At 59.0% G+C, this 23,465-nt stretch overlaps 2 protein-coding genes across 11 annotated transcripts in view; both read left to right on the top strand.

Annotated features, from left to right (window-relative positions):
* Positions 1-23,465, top strand: part of LOC122172980 (uncharacterized) — a 187,143-nt gene that overhangs the window by 59,644 nt on the left and 104,034 nt on the right. The window lies entirely within an intron of this gene.
* On the top strand, positions 1,276-22,575 carry LOC122173365 (uncharacterized). The gene is made up of 7 exons (XM_065594099.1): positions 1,276-2,047; positions 4,971-5,142; positions 11,133-11,260; positions 12,318-12,422; positions 13,699-14,082; positions 20,328-20,639; positions 21,245-22,575. The coding sequence occupies exons 1-7, from the start codon at positions 1,699-1,701 to the stop codon at positions 21,661-21,663; spliced, it is 1,869 nt and encodes a 622-aa protein (XP_065450171.1). The 5' UTR covers positions 1,276-1,698; the 3' UTR covers positions 21,664-22,575.

Below are 23,465 nucleotides of genomic sequence, written 5' to 3'. Positions count from 1 at the left end.
AGAGAAACAGTCTCCAGCCGGCCAGACCTATTAGCACAACCCTGAAACTGTTCAAGAGCCATTCAAGGGGTAGTGAAGACATTTAACAGGCATTTGCCAACCCCCAGGTATCTCCTGTCAGTTTCTGAATGTACTGACAAAACCAGTTGTGCATGACTGTACTATTTACTCAGGACATGTCAGTCTACGGGACCTTAGTGTAAAATTTGCTTTAAAAATATTTCATTAGTGAGTTGGTGAAGATTATAAAATCACATCTCTAAAAAATCCTTGCATAGATTTTTAGATGCACAATCATCTTTAGCCTTAAATGCTGGGATCTTCAGACATATGGTTTTTTAAATAAATCCTTCAAAAGACCCCCCTTATCTAAAGTACACATTTTAATTACTATAGTAAAAAAACCTACTTCCAAAGTCTTCCTGTCCTTTCTGTCCATCCATTTCTCCCTTGTTATTCTTTCTGCCTTGTCCCTCCGCCCCCACCCCCGCCGGGCTGCAAGCTCAGGCTGCCGTTGGGCATAGGGGCACATGTTTAATAATACTGCGTAGGGCCCCAGAAATCCTAGGGACGGCCCTGGGGGCGCCAGAAAGCGGTGCCCTGGCTCGGCAGGGAGGAGCCGCCTTCCGGAGGCACCGGGGAGCCAGAGCGTCGGCGAGCCCCAGCTGTGGAGGAGCCGGCGCGGCACAGGGGGGCAGGAGCCCTGCAAAGGCGGCAGCGTTGCTAGCGGGGAGCAGTCGCGTCCCCCCTCCCCTCCTGCCCAGCCTGAGGCCTGGCGCCCCCCCGGGGGCTCCTGCAGGCTGCAGCAGCTGCATGCGGGCAGAGGCCCCCGTGTGCCCCCCCAGCTCCTCCCTCGCCACGCTCGGGCTCTGCGGCTCCTGGGCATGTGAGCCGCCGCCGCCCGGGCACGGGGCCCTGAGCCTGTGGGAGGGGCAGCGGTAGCGGTGGCGGTGGCTCACACTTCCGGGAGCCACAGAGCCCGAGCGTGACGAAGGGGGAGCTGGGGGGGGGGTGCACGGGGGCCTCTGCCCACATGCATCTGCTGCAGGAGCCCCCAGAAGGCAGCTCCTCCCTGCCGAGCTGCTGCAGCGGCCCATGTCTGGCAAAGCCAGTGAGTGGACTCGGGGCGGGGGTGGCCAAGGTGGGGTGGGGAGGGCTCACGGGGCGGCTGTGCACTCTCCAGGGGAGTTCAGGGGGTGGGGAGGAGGGAACCTGGTCTGGGGGGCAGCCCCTGGGGTCTATAAAGGCTCATTGGGATTTGCCCCTCAATGAACCGATGTTACGGGGAGTGGGGGTGGGGCGCAAGGTGGAAGTTTTGGCTAAGGCACAAAATATGCTTGCACCGGCCCTGCTCGTCCCCCAGAGCTGTGGTGAGGGCTGTGGTTTGTTACCCTGCAGTGTGTGTGTTTATTGGGAACTATGCAAGATGTTAAAAAGCCCCCAGGCTCTAGGTGCATTTGACATGTTAAAGATTCACTTGGGATTTTCTCCCACCACATTTTCCTGCACACACAGCCCTTGGTTTTGGTTTCCCCAGTGACTGCGATCAGTGGCCTGATCTCTGGCTGCATTTGGGACCTTCAGACCAGGCAGTACCTGGTTGGGAGTCTGGTCCCCCCCCCCGTGGAGATCAAGTCTCTCCCAGCCAGCTCCTCTCACACCGTCCAGGAGGGACCTGAGTTGTTGCAGTTTCCCCAGATGCCTTTCTCTCCTGCAGGTTCCCAGCCGCAGATATTCACAGAACCCTCCTCCCAGGCCCTGCTGGGCTCTGGGGTGCTGCTGAAATGCCGGTTCGACGTCGGGGGGCCGATTGATCTGAGCTCCCTGCGGGTTCAGTGGCATTTCTGGGATCAGCGCATCGCAGTCTATAACTGGGGGAAGGGAGATTCCCAGGTTCCCAGAGCAAGCCTCTCGGAGCAGGAGCTGCAGCGTGGGAACGCCTCACTGTCGCTCTCCAACGTGACGCTGGCTGATGGGGGGCTGTACAAGTGTTTAATTGAGAACGGGGGAGAGGAGCTGCAGGGCGAGACGACCCTCCATGTGCTCGGTAAGGGCCAAATAACAGTTCCTATCTTCCATGCTTCGCCATTGGGACAAGCAGATTCTGGAATCACGCCAGGCATGTGGCCAGGGGTTCTCAAACTGGGGGTCGTGCGGTTATTACCTGGGGGGTCGCGAGCTGTCAGCCCCCACCCCAAACCCCGCTTTGCCTCCAGCATTTATAATGGTGTTCAATAAATTAAAAACACTTTTTAATATATTGGGGGGGGGTCGCACTCAGAGGCTTGCTGTGTGAAAGGGGTCACTGGTACAAAAGTCTGAGAGTCACTGAGCTGGCCTGTGAAGCAAGGAGAGGTGTGAATGTGTGTGGGTGAGCGTGACACGTGTCAGACAGCTCCATGCCCCAGGGTCCTAGCTCCAGTGTCACCTGCCAGGGGGCAGAGGGAGGGTAAGAGACTGTCACAGAGCCACAGGATCGGTGCTAGGCCCCCAGCTTTTAAAGAGTCCCTGTGCGGAAGGTCTCAGTGGGCCAGACCCCTAAGGGGTCCCACCCTTCCTTAAGGATGGGCCAGGCAGCTTCAGGGCCTGCGAGACTGAGCACCTGGGCTGCAGCCCTCCTGCTCCAGCCCGTGAGCTCTGCCCAGCGAGTCCGGCTGAGCCAGACCCTGGCAGGGACTTGTCCCCCTGCAGTGACGGATGCACCTCAGCCAGCATTTGCAGTGACTCCAGCAGCCTTTGCAAACCAGAGCAGGGTGTGTTAGAGAACTGGGCCCAGCCCTGCACGGCCCTAGGTTAGCGCAGAGAAATGAAGGTGAAGCCCGAGTCCACCCTGGCCAAGCCAGGCTCCCTTGGGCCCTGCTGCTGTGGAGCCACGTTGGTTCCCTCTCCCTGTTCCCGGCCCTTTGTCTGTCAGTCCTGGGCCAGGGCAGAGCTGCAGTGTCTCCAAAGCCAGTTCTTATCCCAGCCTCCTGTCACCTGCGTCCATTGTCCTCCCGCCGAGCCCTGCTGGGGTCACCCGCTCGCCGGCTGGGATTTCCTGGGGGCAGGTGTCAGCTGTTCAGTCCTTGGGGCTCCCTTTGTCTTTGTGACCCTCTGGTTTCAGCCAGTCGTGTAATGACCCATTCCCCCCCCCACCCCCGCCAGTTATGAGACACACACACCTCACGTCTCCTGCTCTGCCCCCGGAGCAGCTTTTTACCCTGCTCTGCCCACTGGGGAGCAATGCAAAGTGCCCAGGGAAACTGAGGCACGCACTGGAGTCATAAAAATAGCACAGAAAATTCCCACTTCGGCACAGAGGCACGAATGATCAGAGCTGATTAACTAGGGAATAACCGACATAGGCCTGGCCAGAGCTCCCCAAAGCTCAGGTCAGATCCACACTCCGGGACGGCAGCTCCTGAGACCTTCACTGAAACCTCGTTCCCACCCTGCTGCCTCCTGGCAGCCGCTGCCTGGCGGGAGCCCCAGGACTTTCCGACAGCAGAATTACCCCCCCTGCCCCCTTCCTGCTGGGCTCTGGAGAGCCAGCTGCTGTCAGGGGCGAGTGACAGTGCCATAACAAGGGTGAGGCAAGTGAGGTACTTGCCTCGGGCGCACAAAGCCGAGGGGCGCAGAAAGCAGCGGAGAAAAAAAAAAAGTCGCGATTGGTGGCGCTTCGGCAGCAGCTCTACCACCGCCACTTCATTCATTCTTCGGGATGCAGAAAGCAGCGGAGAATTCCACAGCGGGCAGAGCCCCAGATCTGTCTGCAGTGAGGGGAAGGGACAATAAAAGAGAGGGGGAATTTCTGATGGCTGGGGCAGTCTGTGGGGATCACGAGGGGGGCCCAATCAGTGTGAGAAGGGAAAGAAGGAGGGAGGTCATGGGGGTGGGGAAGTGAGGGAGGTCTGTCTGTGGAATCGGAGGGAAATGTGGCTTCGAGTTTCAGTGAGATCATTTCTGAATAAGAGCTCTGCTATCCCAGCCAGAGGGGAGGAAAGGGAGGGGTGGAGAAAGGTGGGGTCACTGCTTGGCTTCACTCCAGATGGAAGGGGGAACCTGGGCCCGAATGGGAAGTGAATCTCCCTCACCCCCAGGGTCAGGGCTGTGCAGCAGCTGGTGTAGAAAGGGCCCTAGGGCTTGCCTTGCCTGAGCGATCCCCTGGCTACCTTCACCTTGTGGGGCCCCTCTGGGCTCTCTTCAGATGGCGGCGGGGGAGATAGGGCAGGGGCCAGACCTCTCATGGTCAGAAGGAAGTTAGGGTTCCATGGTCAGCACATCTCTGTCCCAGTCACCAGAAGGAGAGTAATCCTGTCCTGCAGACCTGAACTCCCAGCATTCTCAGGACACCTGCTGATCCCTAGTGGCCGCTGCTGATATCCAGCACCTCCCTCCTCCTTTAACCTGTGAGTCGCTCTCGGGATTGGAACTGGACTGGAACCAAAGACCATCTTGGAAGCACCATTACCAGCCCAAGCAGTCAAAAATCATGAATTGACCCCCCAAAATCACAGGCTCTACCACCGCCCCCTCATTCATTCTTTGGCGGCAATTCGGCGGCAGGGCCTTCCCTCCGAGAGGGACTGAGGGACCCGCTGCTGAATTGACGCCGAAGAGCCGGCCCTGGGGGGGGGCGCAAATTTATATTCTTGCCTCGGGCGCAAAAATACCTAGTTACGGCTCTGGCGAGTGACCTGGAATAGCCAGCAGCTCCCTGGCGTTTGTGGGCAGAGCCAGCAGCATGTGGGGAGCAGGGGGGAGCTGCTGAGGCCAGACTGACCAGGGCGGAGAAGGAGCTATGGGGCAGGACCAGTTCCCTGGCTATCCCCTACAGGACTGGATCAGTTGGGACCACACAAACATGTCCTTGGCCCAGCCAGGCAAACGGGCCTTTCGCTCCTGCAGGATCCCAGGGAGCTCAGACCGACCAGGGCCGTTTGCCTCTCGGTGCATCAGATTCCAACTCTGCCTCTCTCCCTTATTTCCAGCCGCTCCGAGGATCATCGTCCCCCAGCGATTGGGAATTATATTTAGAGAGACCTCCTTCCCCTGCCACGTGTGGGGATTCTACCCCAGGGACATCGCCGTCACGTGGCTGAGAGACGGGCGGGTTCGGCCTGAATCCACATATTCTCCCCTGCAGAGGAACCTGGACGGGACCTTGTTGCGGATTGTGGGGGAGTTAGGGCCCTGCACCCCTCTTCCCGAGATTCACTGCGACTCTCAGCCAGCCAGTAAAGCAGAAGGTTTATTTAAGGACAGGAACACAGTCTCAAGCAGAGCGTGTAGGTACGACCAGACCCCCCCCTCAATTAGGTCCCTCTGGGAGGTTCAGGGAGCTTAGACCCCAGCTTGGGGTTCCCTGCGTTGCACCACCCAGCCCCAACCGAAACTAAAACTCCCAGCCCCTCCCGCTGCTCCTCTCCTTTGTTCAGTCTCCCGGGCAGAAGGTGTTAATTCTCCCCACCCCCGTTCCTGGCTCAGGTTACAGCTCAGGTAGCTCCCTTCAAGGGAAGTCCCACATCCCCACTGCAACCCCCCTGCAACATTCCCAGGTCAAATCTGCCCTGCTCCCTGCTCCGTCACATCTCTCCCCCCTTCGAGACTGAACTGAGCGGGGTCACTCTGACCAGTGACCTGGGGAAGTTCAGGGCTCCCTCTCCGGGACAACGCGTCCGCTATCAGGTTGTCACGTCCCTTCACATGGACCACGTCCATGTCATAATCCTGCAGGAGCAGGCTCCATCTCAGGAGCTTGGCGTTGGCTCCTTTCATCTGGTGCAGCCAGGTCAGGGGAGAGTGGTCGGTGTGCACGGTGAAGTGACGCCCAAAGAGATATGGCTCTAGTTTCTTGAGGGCCCACACCATGGCCAGGCATTCCTTCTCGATGGCCGCGTAGTTCTGCTCCCGGGGTAGTAACTTCTTGCTCAGGTACACGATGGGGTGTCTCTCCCCCTTTTCATCCTCCTGCATTAACACCGCCCCCAGTCCTGTGTCTGAGGCGTCGGTGAACACCATAAAGGGCTTGTCAAAGTCTGGGTTTGCCAGAACTGGGCCACTGACCAGAGCCTCCTTCAGCGCCCGGAGAGCCTCCTGGCACTCCTCGGTCCAGACCACTTTGTCTGGCTTCCCCTTCTTGCACAGCTCAGTGATGGGGGCGGCTATGGCGCTAAAGTGGGGCACGAACCTCCGATAGTACCCTGCCATCCCAATAAAGGCTTGGACCTGCTTTTTGGTTTGAGGAGCGGGCCAGTCTCTGATCACCTCCACTTTGGCTGGTTCCGGCTTTAGGCAGCCGCTTCCCACCCGGTGGCCTAGGTAGGATACCTCAGCCATCCCCACCTTGCACTTCTCCGGTTTTACGGTCAGCCCAGCCTTCTGGAGTCGGTCCAGCACTTGTCTAACCTGGGATATGTGGTCCTCCCAGGTCTGGCTAAAGACACAGATGTCATCGATATACGCCACGGCAAAACTCTCCATCCCCCTCAGTAGCTGATCCACCAGGCGCTGGAAGGTGGCCGGCGCTCCCTTGAGGCCGAAGGGCAGGGTCAGGAACTCATAGAGCCCCAGAGGGGTGACAAAGGCCGATTTCAGCCTGGCATCTGCATCCAGCGGCACTTGCCAATAGCCCTTTGTAAGATCCATGGTGGTAAGGTACCGAGCACCTCCCAGCTTGTCTAGGAGCTCGTCCGGCCTGGGCATGGGGTAGGCATCGGCTACAGTGATGGCATTGAGCTTCCGATAGTCCACACAGAACCGGATCGACCCGTCCTTTTTGGGGACCAGCACCACCGGCGAGGCCCAAGGGCTGGAAGACGGCTGGATCACCCCCAAAGCCAGCATGTCATTGACCTCTCTTTCCAGGTCCTGAGCAGTTTTCCCTGTGGCTCGGAAGGGGGAGCATTTTATAGGCGGGTGCGATCCTGTCTGCACCCGGTGGACAGTCAGATTAGTGCGTCCAGGCTGGTTGGAAAACAGCTGCTGGTACAGATGCAGCACCCCTCCGATCTCAGCTCGCTGGGCAGGGGTTAGCCGATCAGAGAGGGGAATTGCTTCCAGGGGGAAGCCAACTCTTGTCCCAGGGAATAGATCTACTAAAGGGTCATCTCCCTGCCCCTCCCACTGTCCACACACGGCCAACACCATATTCCCCCTGTCATAATATGGCTTCATCATATTCACATGGTACACCCGGTGGTGGTGTGCCCGGTTCGACAGCTCCACCACATAGTTTACCTCGTTTAGTTGCTTGACAACCTTGAAGGGCCCTTCCCAGGCGGCCTGGAGTTTGTTTTTCCTCACGGGGATGAGGACCATCACCTGATCCCCAGTGGCGAAGGCGCGGGCCCGTGCTGTGCGGTCATACCAGACCTTCTGCTTCCTCTGGGCTCTGGCCAGATTCTCCCTGGCCAGGCCCATGAGCTCGGCAAGTCGTTCCCGGAAGGTCAGGACATACTCCACCACCGACTCTCCGTCAGGAGTGGCCTTCCCCTCCCATTCGTCTCTCATCAGGTCCAGGGGCCCCCTTACCCGCCTTCCATATAGCAGTTCGAAAGGCGAAAACCCGGTAGACTCCTGGGGTACCTCCCTGTACGCAAACAGCAGGTGAGGTAAGTACTTGTCCCAGTCCTGCGGGTGCTGATTCATAAATGTTTTCAGCATCATTTTTAGCGTCCCATTGAACCTCTCCACCAGCCCGTTGGATTGGGGGTGATATGCTGAGGCCCAGTTGTGCCGGACCCCACATCTCTCCCACAAGCACCGGAGTAGGGCCGACATGAAGTTGGACCCTTGGTCCGTCAAGACTTCCTTGGGGAACCCCACTCGGCTGAAAATGGTCAGCAGCGCATCCGCCACAGTGTCTGCTTCAATGGACGATAAGGGCACTGCCTCGGGGTAGCGGGTGGCGAAATCTACCACCACCAGGATGTATTTCTTCCCAGACCGGGTCGTCTTGCTGAGAGGTCCCACTATGTCCATGGCCACCTTCTGGAAAGGCTCCTCTATGATGGGCAAAGGTCTCAATGCTGCCTTCCCCTTGTCCCGGGCCTTCCCCACCCTCTGGCAGGGGTCACAGGATCGGCAGTACTGCCGGACGTTGGTGAAGACCCCGGGCCAGTAAAAGTTCTGTAGCAGCCTCTGCCTGGTGCGCCGGATCCCCTGGTGCCCTGCGAGAGGGATGTCATGGGCCAGGTACAGTAGCTTGTGGCGAAACTTCTGGGGAACCACCAGCTGCCTCCTGATCCCCCACGACTCCACTTCCCCCGGGGGAGCCCACTCTCGGTAGAGGAACCCCTTCTCCCACAGGAACCTCTCCTTGCATCCTCTCCTCATGGTCTGTCCCACACTGAGGTCAGCCAGGCCCCTTAGCTTCCGCAGGGAGGGGTCCTTCTGCAACTCGGCCTGGAACTCGGCGGCTGAGGAAGGGATGGGGACCTGCTCCCTCTCGTCGGCTGGGTCGGAAGCCCCAGCCACCCCGCGGCCTGTCCTTGGGTGTTCCCTCCCCACCCGGGAAGGGTTCGGTGCCTCCGGTGGGACATCCTTCCCAAGGTCAGGGCGTAGTGCCCCTCGCCGGCTCTGGCTACGGGTCACGACTAAGGCGGTCTGGGGGCTGCTTGGCCAGTCCTCTAGGTCCCCCCCCATCAACACCTCAGTGGGCAAATGGTGGTGCACTCCCACGTCCTTGGGGCCCTCCTTGGCCCCCCATTTCAGGTGTACCCTCGCTACGGGAACCTTGAATGGGGTCCCGCCCACCCCGGTCAGGGTCAGGAAGGTGTTGGGCACCAGCCGATCTGGGGCCACCACCTCGGGCCGGGCCAGTGTCACCTCTGCGCCCGTGTCCCAGTATCCATAAACTTTCTTCCCATCCACCTCCAGGGGAACAAGGCACTCGCTCCGCAGGGACAGCCCCGCGCCAACCCTGTAAACGGAGAACTTTGAATCCGGAGCATCTGGCCCCCCAGAGAAGCTGGCCGGGGGCCCTTCTCTCTCTTGAGCAGTTGATAAGCTGCCAGCCCCTCTTGCGTGGGAAGCCTGCCCCTCGTCCGTCTGGGCCTCTACCAAGTTAACCCGGTGCGGGTTCGGTCTGCTCAGTCTGTCCTTGAGCTTGGGGCACTGGGCCCGAACGTGGCCTCTTCGGCCGCAGTAATAGCAGCTCAGGTCCCGTGGGTCCCCTCGAGCCGGTCGGTTGTCCCTGATGCTGGGCCTTCCCCGTGGGAGGGGATTCCCCATATTCCCCCTTTGGGAGGTCCCAGGGTGACTCTCTCTCTGCATCGCGGCGGGCCTGTTCCTTTGGGGCTCCTCCCTGCCACCCCCTGACCGGCTCTTTACAAACTCATCAGCCAGCTGCCCGGCGTGTCGCGGGTTCTCTGGCTTTCTGTCCACCAACCACAGCCTCAGGTCGGATGGGCACCGCTCATACAGTTGCTCCAGTACCAGCAGTTTAATCAGGTCCTCCTTCGTCTGGGCCCCACCAGCCCACTTGCTGGCGTATCTTTCCATGCGGACGGCTAGTTGCAAATATGAGATCTCAGGGGTTTTATCTTGACCCCAGAACCTTTCCCGGTACATCTCAGGAGTCAGCCCAAACTCTCGTAGCAGGGCCCTTTTGAATAGTTCGTAGTCCCCTTTCTCTGCCTCTCCCAGTTGGCGGTACAATGCCACGGATTTGGGGTCCAGTAAGGGGGTAAGGACCCGGAGTCTGTCCGCGGGATCCACCCGGTGCAGCTCGCAGGCCGTCTCAAAGGCCTCCAGGAAGTCATCCATGTCCTCCCCCTCCTTGTATGGGGCCATGATGCACTTATCAAAGCTCCGTGCAGTCCTGGGTCCCCCCTCACTCACCGCAGCCGGGGGTTCGCTGCCCCTCAGTCTCGCCAGTTCCAGTTCATGCTGTCTTTGTCTCTCATTCTCCTCCCGTTCACGCTGATGCTGTCTCTCTTCATGCTGTCTCTGTTGTTCACGATCCTCCAGCTCCCTCAGTTTTAGCTCTTTCTCCCATTCCAGCCAATTCCGCTCCCCGGATGCCGAACGTCGCCGGGAGGCTCCTCTGCTGGCCGGCGGGCTTCGCCGGGGGGACCCCCTGCTGGCTGGGGGGGTCACGGCGCCTTCGGTATTTGCTGGGCTCCTCCCCACCCTTCCCCTAGGCATAGGAAGGAGGGGTCTCGGGAAGCCCTCAGCAGCCGGCTGACCACTCCCAGCTGGGACAGACACTGGTGCCTGCGCTGCATTTGCCAGGCTGCTTCCCTGAGACACAGGGATCAGTTCATTCGCGCGATCTTCCGCCTCCAGCTGGGCGATGAGCTGTTCTTTGGTGAGCCTCCCAATGCGCAGCCGCCTCTGCTTGCACAGCTCCACCAGGTCGCTCTTAAGCCGCTTGGCATACATCTTCCTGCTGGCCACTCACCGGCCTGTGTGCTCACAGCTCCCCACAGTTCCCAGGGGGACCCCTAGTGTGCCAGCCCTTCTCGAGGTCACCACCTCTCTGCCAGGGTCGAGCTGCAGACTCCTCCGCCCCTGGGACCACTCGCTGCGATCCCACGGGGGACCCTGTTACTGCAAAAGTCCTTCTCGCTGGTCACACACTCCCAGGGGTAATAACCGTCTCTCTCCCACTCTTCAGCAGGCCTGGTCCCCGTCAATCCCCCTTCGTTTTACTGCTCCCCAGTCACTTACTGCAGGAAGCGCCGTCCACGGGGTGCAGTAGATCCCGTCGCTGCCACCAGTTGTTGCGGATTGTGGGGGAGTTAGGGCCCTGCACCCCTCTTCCCGAGATTCACTGCGACTCTCAGCCAGCCAGTAAAGCAGAAGGTTTATTTAAGGACAGGAACACAGTCTCAAGCAGAGCGTGTAGGTACGACCAGACCCCCCCCTCAATTAGGTCCCTCTGGGAGGTTCAGGGAGCTTAGACCCCAGCTTGGGGTTCCCTGCGTTGCACCACCCAGCCCCAACCGAAACTAAAACTCCCAGCCCCTCCCGCTGCTCCTCTCCTTTGTTCAGTCTCCCGGGCAGAAGGTGTTAATTCTCCCCACCCCCGTTCCTGGCTCAGGTTACAGCTCAGGTAGCTCCCTTCAAGGGAAGTCCCACATCCCCACTGCAACCCCCCTGCAACATTCCCAGGTCAAATCTGCCCTGCTCCCTGCTCCGTCACAGACCTTTAACCTCACCCTGACCTACACCTTCACCCCCATGGATTGGGACAAAGGCAGCATCTTAACCTGCCGCGTCAGCCACGCGTCTCTGGTTCAACCCCTGCAGGAGGAGTTTGCTCTGATAATCACATGTAAGCGTCTGTGCAGGGGGAATGGTTCCCTTGGGGACCCCTCACCCCGATCGGTCACTGCTCAGGGGAGACTCTTCCCTCATCACACCCCAGTGCCCAGCTCCCATCAGAGGGGAGAGATTCCTGGGGCTGTGGGACCAGAGAGTGAGCTAAAGAGGGGACCGCACGCACAAGAGCAGATAATGTTTGGGGGGAGGGGAAAATGCTGGGGCCCCTCAGGGCTGTAGTGGCTGGTACAATAGGGTCAATATTGGGGGAGGTGGGTGGACCCCTTGGGGCTGCAGGGGCCCTAGGGCAGTAGAGGTAAGATGGGTGAGTGGGGGGGAGGATATCGTCTCCCTGGTATCTCCGGCGCCCACTTACTGGGGGAGGGGGCCCGTCACAGCCAGGCACATGGGGGGTCTGATCAACAGTACCAGAACCTCAGTACATGGGCGGGGGCACGAGGCCCCAGCTGTCTCCACCCCCTCTGTGGCCCCACCTGGCTTCTCCTCTCCCCATGGCCACGCCCCTGCTCCTCCTCTTCCCTGGGCAGTAGTAGGAGCCGCCCAGGGAGCCTGGGTCACTGTGGGGAGCCCCAGACCCTGCACCTGCCCGAGAGCAGCCCCCGGCCCTTGTCCCCACCCCCGGGGGTACCGCCCAGGGCAGGAGGAGGGTCCGGGGCTTCCACAGTGACCCAGGCTCCCCGGGTGGCTCCTACTACTGCCCGGCTCCGGCTTCCAGCCTGGCCAGGGCGGAGCCTTGGGGGGAAGAGGAGGAGCAGGGCTGGGGCCTTGTGGCGATGGGGCTGGGGGGGCTAAGGCCCATCTCGGCCCCCCCACTGGGAAGCCCCCTCACTGTATCAGCTCCCCCACCACGAAGCAGAACCCCTGCTGCTTCTGCTCCGTGCCTGTCTGAGGCTTGCTGTCTGGGGGCAATGCAGCCCCCTGCCCCCCAGGCTGCATCCATGTTGAAAAGTGGGCGGGCCATTTCCCCTCCCACCCCCCACCCCGGTTCTGGTGCCCCTGGGTCTGATGCTGGTACCGCAGCCTGATTCTTCTTCTCTTTCATGGTGCAGTGAGGCCAGTTGACACAGGCTTAATTGTATCTGGAGTCCTAGTCGGAGTGATTGTCATTTGTTGTTTGATATACTCTGTCTACTGCTGGAAGCGCCTCAAGAAAGGTAACTAACGCCGATTCCATTTACACTGGGGGTGGGGGGGGGTTGTATCGTCTCAATGGGAGCAGAGCATGTGGCTCAGGTTGAGGTGACAGTGATGTAGCCATGGGGTCACCCCCAGCGATTGTGGGGCCTGGAGTGGCCTAGTGGGAAACTGAGGCACACATCCACCCAATTTAGGCTTAATCAATTTTTCACCTTCATAGATTTTCAGACAGGATCGTTGCTATTTATAGTTTCTGATCAGATGCAGATGATAGATAAACTAAATGAGACGGAGCAGGTAGGTGCCCATGTACCAAGTTCTGGGGTACCGGGAAGCCCTCCACTTCCTGAAGGTCGTCTCAGTCTCTGCGCTGGTGTTCTCCAACTTGGGCCCTTGTCCACTTGGGTTTTTATTCCTTTCCAATTACACCTTGACCCCAAACTGTCACAAGTTGTTTTTCTTCTTTGTGCGCTAGTATAAATTGCTACCATTACGTCAGCTGTCCCTTGTGCCATTCCACAGACACTGTCAGAAACTATTCACATTAACCTAACACAACACAGCCTGTACTTTTCCCATTTGCTGTCTTTCGGTGCCATGGTTCATACACATGTAGCAGGGCCGGCTTTAGGCCGATTCCCCCGCTTCTCCCAAATCAGGCCCCGCGCCCAGAATCCCTGGCCGAGAATCCCTTTTTTTAACTCACCGGGCGGCGCTCCGAGTCTTTGGCGGCACTTCGGCGGTGGGTCTTTCAGTGCCGCCAAAGACCTGGAGTGGGTGAAGGACCCGCCGCCGAAGTGCTGCTGAAGACCCAGAGCGCCGCCCGGTGAGTACTGTTCGAATCAGGCCCTGCACTTCCTAAAGCCGGCGCTGCTTGTAGCATCCTGTACTGTTCATTAATGTAACCTCTATTGTTCTTCTTTGAATAGGAAAGTTATGGAGAACAAAGTGCCCCAATGTCACTGTATTCCTATCCTTCCCAAACATGGGTTTTCAGTGTCTCTTTTTACTCAAAGTTTAGCACCAAACTCCTCAGTCATTAAAAAGCCTTTTCAGCAGTTTTGCCAGTTGCATTGTTTGTGAGGTGCTTTATTCCCTTTTAGGGCTTCAGTCTTAGCTGTTCCTCAACAGACCTACCTACAGACTGAGTCCCCTGCAGCAGGGTCCATCCCCACGGGAGGTTTGACCCTCCTGCTCTCAGGGATCCGTTCCCAGCCCCAAGCTCCGGCCGGACGCATCTCCCAGACACCACCCCCCCCCCCCCACTGACCCCGTTTGTCGCTCTGACCCCAGGCATGGGAGCCCCCTACTCCATCTCTGAGGTGCTGGGGCCAGTGTGGTGTCGCCTGGGACAGGAGATGACCCTGAGCTACGCCATGGGGGGGAAGTTCCCGAAGGACACGGCTGTGACGTGGGAGCGGATACACGGACAGGACAGGACGGTGATTGGGACTGATGGGGTCAGTGAGGCCGGGGAGGGGCCTGAGCACCAGCTGCTGTTACACCCGCAGCCCCAGCGCTGGAGAGCGACACAGGAGAGATCAGGGACCTGCCTCACGGCCTCCCTGAGCTTCACCCCCACGGTGCAGGACGACGGGGCGCGGGTCAGGTGCAGCTTCCACCACGAGGCCAGAGGGATCCGAGAGCAGCGAGAGTCCGGGGAGATCCGGCCGTGGGGTGAGTGTCCCCAGGGCTGTGATGTGTCTCACAGATCCCCCTCCTCTAGCCGCAGGGGGATGCCTGGGACAGAGCCAATGAGGGCCCCAGGGTGTCCTGCACCCCGAAGGAGGGACGTGCTCTCAGAGTGAGAGGGGAGCTCTGTGCCCCCTTCCGTCCTTGGTCTCTCTGCTGCTGGGCCTGGCAAGGAGGGGTGTGTGTGTGGGGGTGCTTGAATGGTGGCCCCTGTAGGCGAGACTGCCCTGATTAATAACTGGGTACCCCAGATCCCCGCTGGGCAGCACTCAGCTGGAATGCTCTGACTGGAGATCTGGGATTCCCACCAGCATAGCATGGGGGGGTTAGCAAAGGGTTCAATGGTCTGAGCAAACGTCACCGTCCCAGTGAATCCGGTTTCCTGGCCTAGGAAGAGGTGACTGTCTAACAGATCTCCATTGGCAGAGTCTGCATTTCCCGCATGAAAACAAGCGGGAAAAACCCTTTGATCGTTCCCCCTTTGGCAGGTGTGTGCTACCTGCTCAGAGCCACTGCACGTACTCCAGCCGTTCCCCTTAGTTCGGAGCATGCTGACAAGGAGGTGGGGGGAACCCAGGACAAAGTATTTAATGCAGCAGTTCCCAGGCCAGGCAAAATGGGAAAACTTCCAAACCCTCCCCCTGCACCTCCTGAGACTTCAGCTAACCCCCCTGCAGGGTAGGTAGACAACAGGGCGCGGGGGCAGCCCGGAGCAGCAGGCGGCACAGGGGCTGGCCTGCACCAGGAAAGGCTCCTGCAAAGAGCAAGGGCAGCAAAGGAAAGGGGAGAGCTCTGGCCTGGTGGGCTCACTTATGTGTGAAAGCCCCTGCTACTGCCAGCAGCAGCTGAGGAGACAGAGGGGTTTATCCACCACCCTCCCCGGTGAGGCAGGGCCCAACTGCCTTTTCCCAGGACAGTGTCTCTGGGACCCTGTCCCAAAGGAAACGGGTGGGGAAAAGCAGGGCAGGAGGGTGGAGGAGAGCAGCCAGTTTGCACCCCAGCATCAACCAATGTGTGCTGGAGCCAGGGTGACTCCAAACTCTTTGCTGGCTTGACCCCATTTCAATGACCTATTTCCTCCCGGGACCCAGACACCATTGAGCTGCGCACAGCACGACCTCGCTGCACCGTGTGTGAGGTCAGGCTGCGAGGAGCCCTGTAGAGCAGAGTGATGCCCTGTTGGGGCGGCATTCATGGAGCAGGGCTGGACACGGTCGGGGGCGCACGGCGTCATCTCACAGGCTGAATCGGGTCCCTTGGACCCGCAACCCACCTGCGGGATGGTCCGACCCCATTTGGGGTCCTGACCCACAGTTTGGGAACTACACTCTCAGGCAAAAAGAACAGGAGGACTTGTGGCACCTTAGAGACTAACAAATTTATTAGAGCATAAGCTTTCGTGGACTACAGCCCACTTCTTCGGATGCTCTCAGGCAGTGCTCTTCACTATTTTTAAAGTGGAGGCCACTTTGGCAAAAAACCTTCAGTGTGAGGGCCAATGTGTAGGATGCAGGGGTGAGGGCTGCAGGGTGGGGCCTGGGATGAAGGGTGCAGGGTGCAGGAGGGGCTCCGGGCTGGGGCAGAGGGCTGGGATGTGGAGGAGATGAGGGCTCTGGCTGGGGGTGCGGGCTCTGGGGTGGGGCCGGGGATGAGCAGTTTGGGGTGCAGGCAGGCTGCCCCAGGGCTGGGGACAGAGGACTCCCCCAAGCCCTCTCCCTGCCGTCAGCAGCTAGCTTCAGGGAAGGGGCCTCTCTCCCCCCTGCCGACAGGCAGCACGGAGCTCCGGGGGAAGGGGCCTTTCTCTTAGAGGGAACTTAGGGAGCCGCACTTAGGGTTGATGGGAGCTGCCACTGGCTCCCGAGCCTTGCAATGCAGAACACTGACCTAGGGGCCTGCAGAGCAGCAGGAGTGAGTATTCCCATACACACACGCCCCCCCCCCCCCGTCCTCCCCCTGCTGTTCAACACCCACTGTTGCCATGTGTCACGGAGTATTGGGGGACTCAGGGCCCTGCACCCCCGGCTTCCTGCGATTCACCATGACTCTCAGCCAGCCAGTAAAGCAGAAGGTTTATTTGGATGACAGGAATACAGTCCAAGACAGGTCTTGCAGGCACAGACAACAGGGACCCCCTCAGTTAGGTCCATCTTGGGGTCCCAGGGCATCCCAGCCCAGCCCCCCTTGGGAGGTCAGAGCCATCTCTGACCCCCAGCCATCTCTCCAGCCTGCTTCCAGCACTCTGGCTTCAGCGACCCCTCCCACAGCCTTTGTTCAGTTTCCCGGGCCCCGGAGTCATCTGACCTCCAACCCCCTCCTGGGTTCTCATGTTACAAGCTCAGGTATGTTCCCTTGGGCCGGCTCCCATCCCCCGATGCAGACCATCCTAGTCACACTCCCCTGTCAGCATTCACACACCACAGTAAGAACAGTCCCAGTTCGTCACATCTCTCCCCCCTTCGAGACCGAACTGAGCAGGGTCACTTTAGCCAGTGACCCGGGGAAGTTCGAACCTACCCCCGTTCCCATGGATGCCCCCGCATCCCTCCAGTTCCTTGGTGGGAGTTACACCAGGCCCCTTCCGTTCCACGCCCCCCCTTAGTTCGGGGGTGCTTGATGGCACTCGCAGTTCGCATGTGGGAAGGTTTATGCGGCCTGTGCCCTTTTCCCACCCCCATACCTCTGGGGTTCCAACTGGGCTGTGGTCTTCTCCCAGCGCTCCAGTCTGGAGGTCTGTGCTTTGGGCTCTCTTGGTTTAGAGCCGCCTTTTTAACCTTGGCCACCCTCTGGAAAGGATCCTTTATGCTGGGCAAGGGTCCTAAAGCTGTTTTCCCCTTGTCCCAGGCCTTCCTCCCCCTCTGACAGGGGTCACAGGATCCGCAGTACTGTCGGACAGTAACAAAGACCCCAGGCCAGTAAAAGCTCCGTAGCAGCCTCTGCTGGGTACGCCAGGTTCCCTGGTGCCCTGAGAGGGGAATATCATGGGCCCGGCACAGCAGCTGGCGGCGATACTTCTGGGGTACCACCAGCTGCCTCCTGATCCCCCCTGACTCCATTTTCCCTGGGGGAGCCCATTCTCGGTACAGGAACCCCTTCTCCCACAGGAACCTTTTCCGGCCACCTCGTTCCAGGGTCTGTACCGCATTGAGGTCGGCCAGGTCCCTTATCTTCCGCAAGGAGGGATCTCTCTGTAACTCGGCCTGGAACTCAGCAGCTGGGACAGGGATGGCCACCTGCTCTTTCTCGCCCGCTGGGTCCGAAGCTGCAGCCTCCCTGAGCCGCGTCCCTGGGCGTTCCCTCCCCACCAGGTTAGGGTCCTGCGCCTCAGGCAAGGCACCCCCCCCAAGGCCAGGGCGCAGGGCCCCTCGCCGGCTCTGACTGCGGGTCACAACCAGTGCCTTTTGGGGGTTGCTTGGCCAGTTCTCCAGGTCCCCCCCCATCAATATCTCAGTGGGCAAATACGGGTGTACCCCCACATCCTTGGGGCCCTCCTTGGCCCCCCACTTCAGGTGTACCCTTGCCACGGGCACTTTGACTGGTGTTCCGCCCACCCCCGTCAGGGTCAGGTAGGAGTTGGGCACCACCTGATCTGGGGCCACCACCTCGGGCCGGGCCAGCGTCACCTCTGCGCCCGTATCCCAGTATCCATTGACCTTCCTCCCATCCACCTCCAGGGGAACAAGGTACTCTCTCCGGAGGGACAGCCCCGCGCCCACCGTATAAACCAAAAACCCTGAGTCTGGGGCATCCAGCCCCCTAGAGGAGCTGGCCTGGGGCCCTTCTCTCTCTTGAGCAGTTGATAAGCTGCCAGCCCCTCTTGCGTGAGAAGCCTGCCCCTCGTCCGTCTGGGCCTCTACCAAGTTAACCCTATGCGGGTTCGGTCTGCTCAGTCTGTCCTTGAGCTTGGGGCACTGGGCCCGAACGTGGCCTCTTCGGCCGCAGTAATAGCAGCTCAGGTCCCGTGGGTCCCCTCGAGCCGGTCGGTTGTCCCTGATGCTGGGCCTTCCCCGTGGGAGGGGATTCCCCATATTCCCCCTTTGGGAGGTCCCAGGGTGACTCTCTCTCTGCATCGCGGCGAGCCTGTTCCTTTGGGGCTCCTCCCTGCCACCCCCTGTCCGGCTCTTTACAAACTCATCAGCCAGCTGCCCGGCGTGTCGCGGGTTCTCTGGCTTTCTGTCCACCAACCACAGCCTCAGGTCGGATGGGCACCGCCCATACAGTTGCTCCAGTACCAGCAGTTTAATCAGGTCCTCCTTCGTCTGGGCCCCACCAGCCCACTTGCTGGCGTATCTTTCCATGCGGACGGCTAGTTGCAAATAGGAGATCTCAGGGGTTTTATCTTGACTCCGGAACCTTTCCCGGTACATCTCAGGAGTCAGCCCAAACTCTCGTAGCAGGGCCTTTTTGAATAGTTCGTAGTCCCCTTTCCCTGCCTCTCCCAGTTGGCGGTACAATGCCACGGATTTGGGGTCCAGTAAGGGGGTAAGGACCCGGAGTCTGTCCGCGGGATCCACCCGGTGCAGCTCGCAGGCCGTCTCAAAGGCCTCCAGGAAGTCATCCATGTCCTCCCCCTCCTTGTATGGGGCCATGATGCACTTATCAAAGCTCCGTGCAGTCCTGGGTCCCCCCTCACTCACCGCAGCCGGGGGTTCGCTGCCCTTCAATCTCGCCAGTTCCAGGTCATGCTGACGCTGTCTCTCATTCTCCTGTCTCTGTCTCTCTTTCTCCTCCCGTTCACGCTGATGCTGTCTCTCTTTCTCCTCCCGTTCACGCTGATGCTGTCTCTCATTCTCCTCCCGTTCATGCTGTCTCTGTCTCTCTTCATGCTGATGCTGTCTCTCTTTCTCCTCCCGTTCATGCTGACGCTGTCTCTCTTCATGCTGTCTCTGTTGTTCACGATCCTCCAGCTCTCTCAGTTTTAGCTCTTTCTCCCATTCCAGCCAATTCCGCTCCCCGGATGCCGAACGTCGCCGGGAGGCTCCTCTGCTGGCCGGCGGGCTTCGCCGGGAGGATCCCCTGCTGGCCGGGGGGGTCACGGCGCCTTCGGTATTTGCTGGGCTCCTCCCCACCCTTCCCCTAGGCATAGGAAGGAGGGGTCTCGGGAAGCCCTCAGCAGCCGGCTGACCACTCCCAGCTGGGACAGACACTGGTGCCTGCGCTGCATTTGCCAGGCTGCTTCCCTGAGACACAGGGATCAGTTCATTCGCGCGATCTTCCGCCTCCAGCTGGGCAATGAGCTGTTCTTTGGTGAGCCTCCCAATGCGCAGCCGCCTCTGCTTGCACAGCTCCACCAGGTCGCTCTTAAGCCGCTTGGCATACATCTTCCTGCTGGCCACTCACCGGCCTGTGTGCTCACAGCTCCCCACAGTTCCCAGGGGGCCCCCTAGTGTGCCAGCCCTTCTCGAGGTCACCACCTCTCTGCCAGGGTCGAGCTGCAGACTCCTCCGCCCCTGGGACCACTCGCTGCGATCTCCCCGGGGGACCCTGTTACTGCAAAAGTCCTTCTCGCTGGTCACACACTCCCAGGGGTAATAACCGTCTCTCTCTCACTCTTCAGCACGCCTGGTCCCCGTCAATCCCCCTTCGTTTTACTGCTCCCCAGTCACTTACTGCAGGAAGCGCCGTCCACGGGGTGCAGTAGATCCCACCGCTGCCACCAGTTGTCACGGAGTATTGGGGGACTCAGGGCCCTGCACCCCCGGCTTCCTGCGATTCACCATGACTCTCAGCCAGCCAGTAAAGCAGAAGGTTTATTTGGATGACAGGAATACAGTCCAAGACAGGTCTTGCAGGCACAGACAACAGGGACCCCCTCAGTTAGGTCCATCTTGGGGTCCCAGGGCATCCCAGCCCAGCCCCCCTTGGGAGGTCAGAGCCATCTCTGACCCCCAGCCATCTCTCCAGCCTGCTTCCAGCACTCTGGCTTCAGCGACCCCTCCCACAGCCTTTGTTCAGTTTCCCGGGCCCCGGAGTCATCTGACCTCCAACCCCCTCCTGGGTTCTCATGTTACAAGCTCAGGTATGTTCCCTTGGGCCGGCTCCCATCCCCCGATGCAGACCATCCTAGTCACACTCCCCTGTCAGCATTCACACACCACAGTAAGAACAGTCCCAGTTCGTCACACCATGTACCTCTGGGAGAGAAGGGAGTTCACATTGTTAGATCCCAGGCTGGGATGAGCCTCATCAAATTCCCTGCTCTTCACACTAACCCTCCCGCGGTCTTTCATCAGCCTGTCCGGAGGTGTCTCAGATCCAGGTGTTACCGCAATGGGAGCCCCAGGACATGGTGCCGTTCGCCGTCCAGATACAGAACTTTTACCCCAAGGGGATTCACTGGATCCAGTGGCACTGGGACGGGGCAGAGAGCTGGAGAGACGAGAGCCCAGAAATCACCCAGAACCCGGATCTCACGTTCAGCGCTACCAGCGTCTGCAGAATCCCCAGCCAGAAATTTAACAATCCAGAGCTCAGAGTCCGAGTGTTGGTTCAGCAGACCCGGCGAGACCCACCAGTCTGGAGAGAGATCAGAGCCAGGGACACAGGTGAGGGGGCTCCCTGGGTCAGATGGGGAATGAGCAGGAGTCACTGCTCCCCGCGGGGTCCCTGAGGGATGAACGGTCTCTGGGGCTGATGCTCCCACCAGGTCTGGGTAGAAACACCTGCTGTGGGGCTGAGCCAACCAGCTGTGCCCTAAAATTCCATCCACACAAAAGGAAGGTGAATGGAGGAGGCAGCACAGAAGGGGCAGGGGGAACCAGCAAGGAAAGGGTTAAGGGATAAATGAGGGGCTAAAAACCTGGGGTCAGAGCAAGGAGGCGTTTTCTACCCAGACCTGGTGGGAACATCAGCTCCCAGAGCCTCACTGACCCTGTGGGGGGGCAGCGATTCCTGGTAACGAAGTGAACAGGGACCATCGACACCTTCACTTCTCCAGACAGCAGAGTCCGGGGAGGGCTGAGGGGACAGGGACACAGCCAGGGACACCCTGGGGGGGTCTCTCTACAGACTGAGCCCCCTGCAGCAGGGCCCATCCCCAGGGGAGGTTTTACCCTCCTGCTCTCAGGGATCTGCCGTTCCCAGCCCCGAGCTCCGGCTGGACGTGTCTCCCAGAGCCCCCCACTGACCCCGCATGTCGCTCTGACCCCAGGCAGGAAATTGTGCTACCGAATCTCAGATGTACGAGGATTGGAAGGGTGTCTCCTGGGACAGGAGGTGACCCTGAGCTGCGCCATGGAGGGGACGTTCCCCGAGGACACGGCTGTGACGTGGGAGCGGATACATGGAGAGGACATGATGGTGATTGTGACTGACGGGGTCAGCGAGGCCGGGGAGGGACCTGAGAACCATCCACTGTTACACCCCCATCTCCAGTGCTGGAGAGTGGCACAATTACAGTCAGAAAACGTCCTTGTCTCTTTTCTGACCTTCACCCCCACGGTGCAGGACGACGGGGCCCGTGTCAGGTGCAGCTTCCACCACGAGGCCAGAGGGATCCGAGAGCAGCAAGTCTCTGACATCATCAGGGTTTCGGGTGGAATTACTAACAAGGCCTGTGTAGCCAATTAGTTCCTTTGATCATTCATTTATTGTGTGATGTTATGATTGACTAACATGGCATGTCACGTATCATCACTGTATGCTAACGAGAGTTAAGCTGTAGGAGACTGATCATAGTCAGAAGGGATACGTATGCTTTAGACATCTCAGGAAGGAGGGCTGGAACGCGAGGCCTACAGGCTGAGGCCTGTAAGATTTTGGCTTAGCCAGACTAGGCCATAGGCTTAAGAAATGCTTGACATAAGTTTAAACTGGGTTAAACTTATGTCAATGGGTTTAAACTGCAGCAAGGGAGGTCTAGGTTGGACATTAGGAAAAAGTTCCTAACTGTCAGGGTGGTTAAACACTGGAACAAATTGCCTAGGGAGGTTGTGGAATCTCCGTCTCTGGAGATATTTAAGAGTAGGTTACATAAATGTCTATCAGGGATGGTCTAGACAGTATTTGGTCCTGCCATGCGGGCAGGGGACTGGACTTGATGACCTCTCGAGGTCCCTTCCAGTCCTATAATCTATGAATCTATGAATCTAAGTAAGTGACCAAAGAATGACCCTGTGCTACAAGATTAAGGAAAAGATGTACCGATGGGTGATACTACGAAAAATTAACCGTCAGAGTAACTTTGACTACGAGGTACCGGGCATTACATGTTTCTAACACATGAACATGCTCAGAGTGGTCGGTGTATCAGAATCACAAGATAACGAGGGCTCCCAAATTGGGTACAATGTGTTCCCTAGGGGAAAACTCCAACCGGAACCATCCCTCTACTGCTGGTCAATTGGCAAGGCAGCCGTCAGACCCTAGGGATACCGTTAAGGGCGTGAGTATGGCTATATTTGTAACTTGTGCATAGGTCTCTATAGGATTTCTGTATGCTAATGGGTATAACTGTAACTTTAATAACACTTGTATAACAGATGAGACCTTGTACGTGTGAATGTCTGTGGGGTCACTACCCTTGGTCTTTGTGTGTTCCTAGACTTTCCGTGTGAAGCACACAGCAGAGGCGACTTTCACTCTGTTGAGCTTGAAACTGTAGCTACTGTAGAGCCGAACTCGCGGTGGTGTAATACCACTTTACTAAATTCACTTTAAATCAAATAAAAGGCTACACCTGGGAGGTTCTTAAAACACCCATTTTCCGAAGCTTTTGTTGGCTACACACAGCACATCACGCTGCCACTGGCTTGGCGTCCGCTCTCACACCACCCCAGGGCAGGCCCAGGCCAGCCCCAAGCTAGTGCCTTCATGTAGCTTCCCTGCTTCAGGCAGACACATGGCTTTGCTGAACTCACACCACCGGCCTCGGGGAAGACAAAGGGGAGACCCCAGATCCCCTGGAGCAGCTGCTGATTCTGCCAAGGGCTGATTCTGGCTGGACTTGCACCCGTGAACTCCAAGATACAGTCGGTCACTGTTCCCCTGTCACAGAAGCCACAGGCCTGGCACGCTGGGATGGCTCTGTAGGAAGCCAGCCAGGGCTCCGGGCAGCGCAACTCCCCGCAGGGCAGCTGTCACCGGGGCAAGGAGCCTGCTCAGTTCCAGCCTCCCTGGGTCCGACCTCGGAGCGTCCAGCCCCCTGGTCACCCCGTGAGCTCCCCGCAGCGAGTCCCCCTGGACGGGGCCCTGGGGCAGCCGGAGGGGCCCTGGCCCCCCACTCCGCCGCCAGCCGGGACTCCCCCTCGCCAGCCGGGACTCCCAGCCAGCGTGTGACACAGGCAGGTTATCAGCCCTTGGGAACCCAGCCTAGAACAGGGCTTGTTAGCACCGGGAGCAGGACTTCCAGCAAAGTCAATCCTGGGGGGACC

Source organism: Chrysemys picta, chromosome 4, assembly GCF_011386835.1.
Source record: "Chrysemys picta bellii isolate R12L10 chromosome 4, ASM1138683v2, whole genome shotgun sequence".
NCBI classification, from domain to species: Eukaryota; Metazoa; Chordata; order Testudines; family Emydidae; genus Chrysemys; species Chrysemys picta.
This window is presented reverse-complemented; position numbering and strand designations above follow the sequence as displayed.

Bases quoted from the DNA above. Each gene is read 5' to 3' on its own strand.
- LOC122173365 (XM_065594099.1), top strand. From the start codon at position 1,699: ATGCCTTTCTCTCCTGCAGGTTCCCAGCCGCAGATATTCACAGAACCC. The intron at 11,261-12,317 runs GTAAGCGTCTGT...TTCATGGTGCAG, and splicing joins GTTTGCTCTGATAATCACAT to TGAGGCCAGTTGACACAGGC. The intron at 12,423-13,698 runs GTAACTAACGCC...CTCTGACCCCAG, and splicing joins CTGGAAGCGCCTCAAGAAAG to GCATGGGAGCCCCCTACTCC.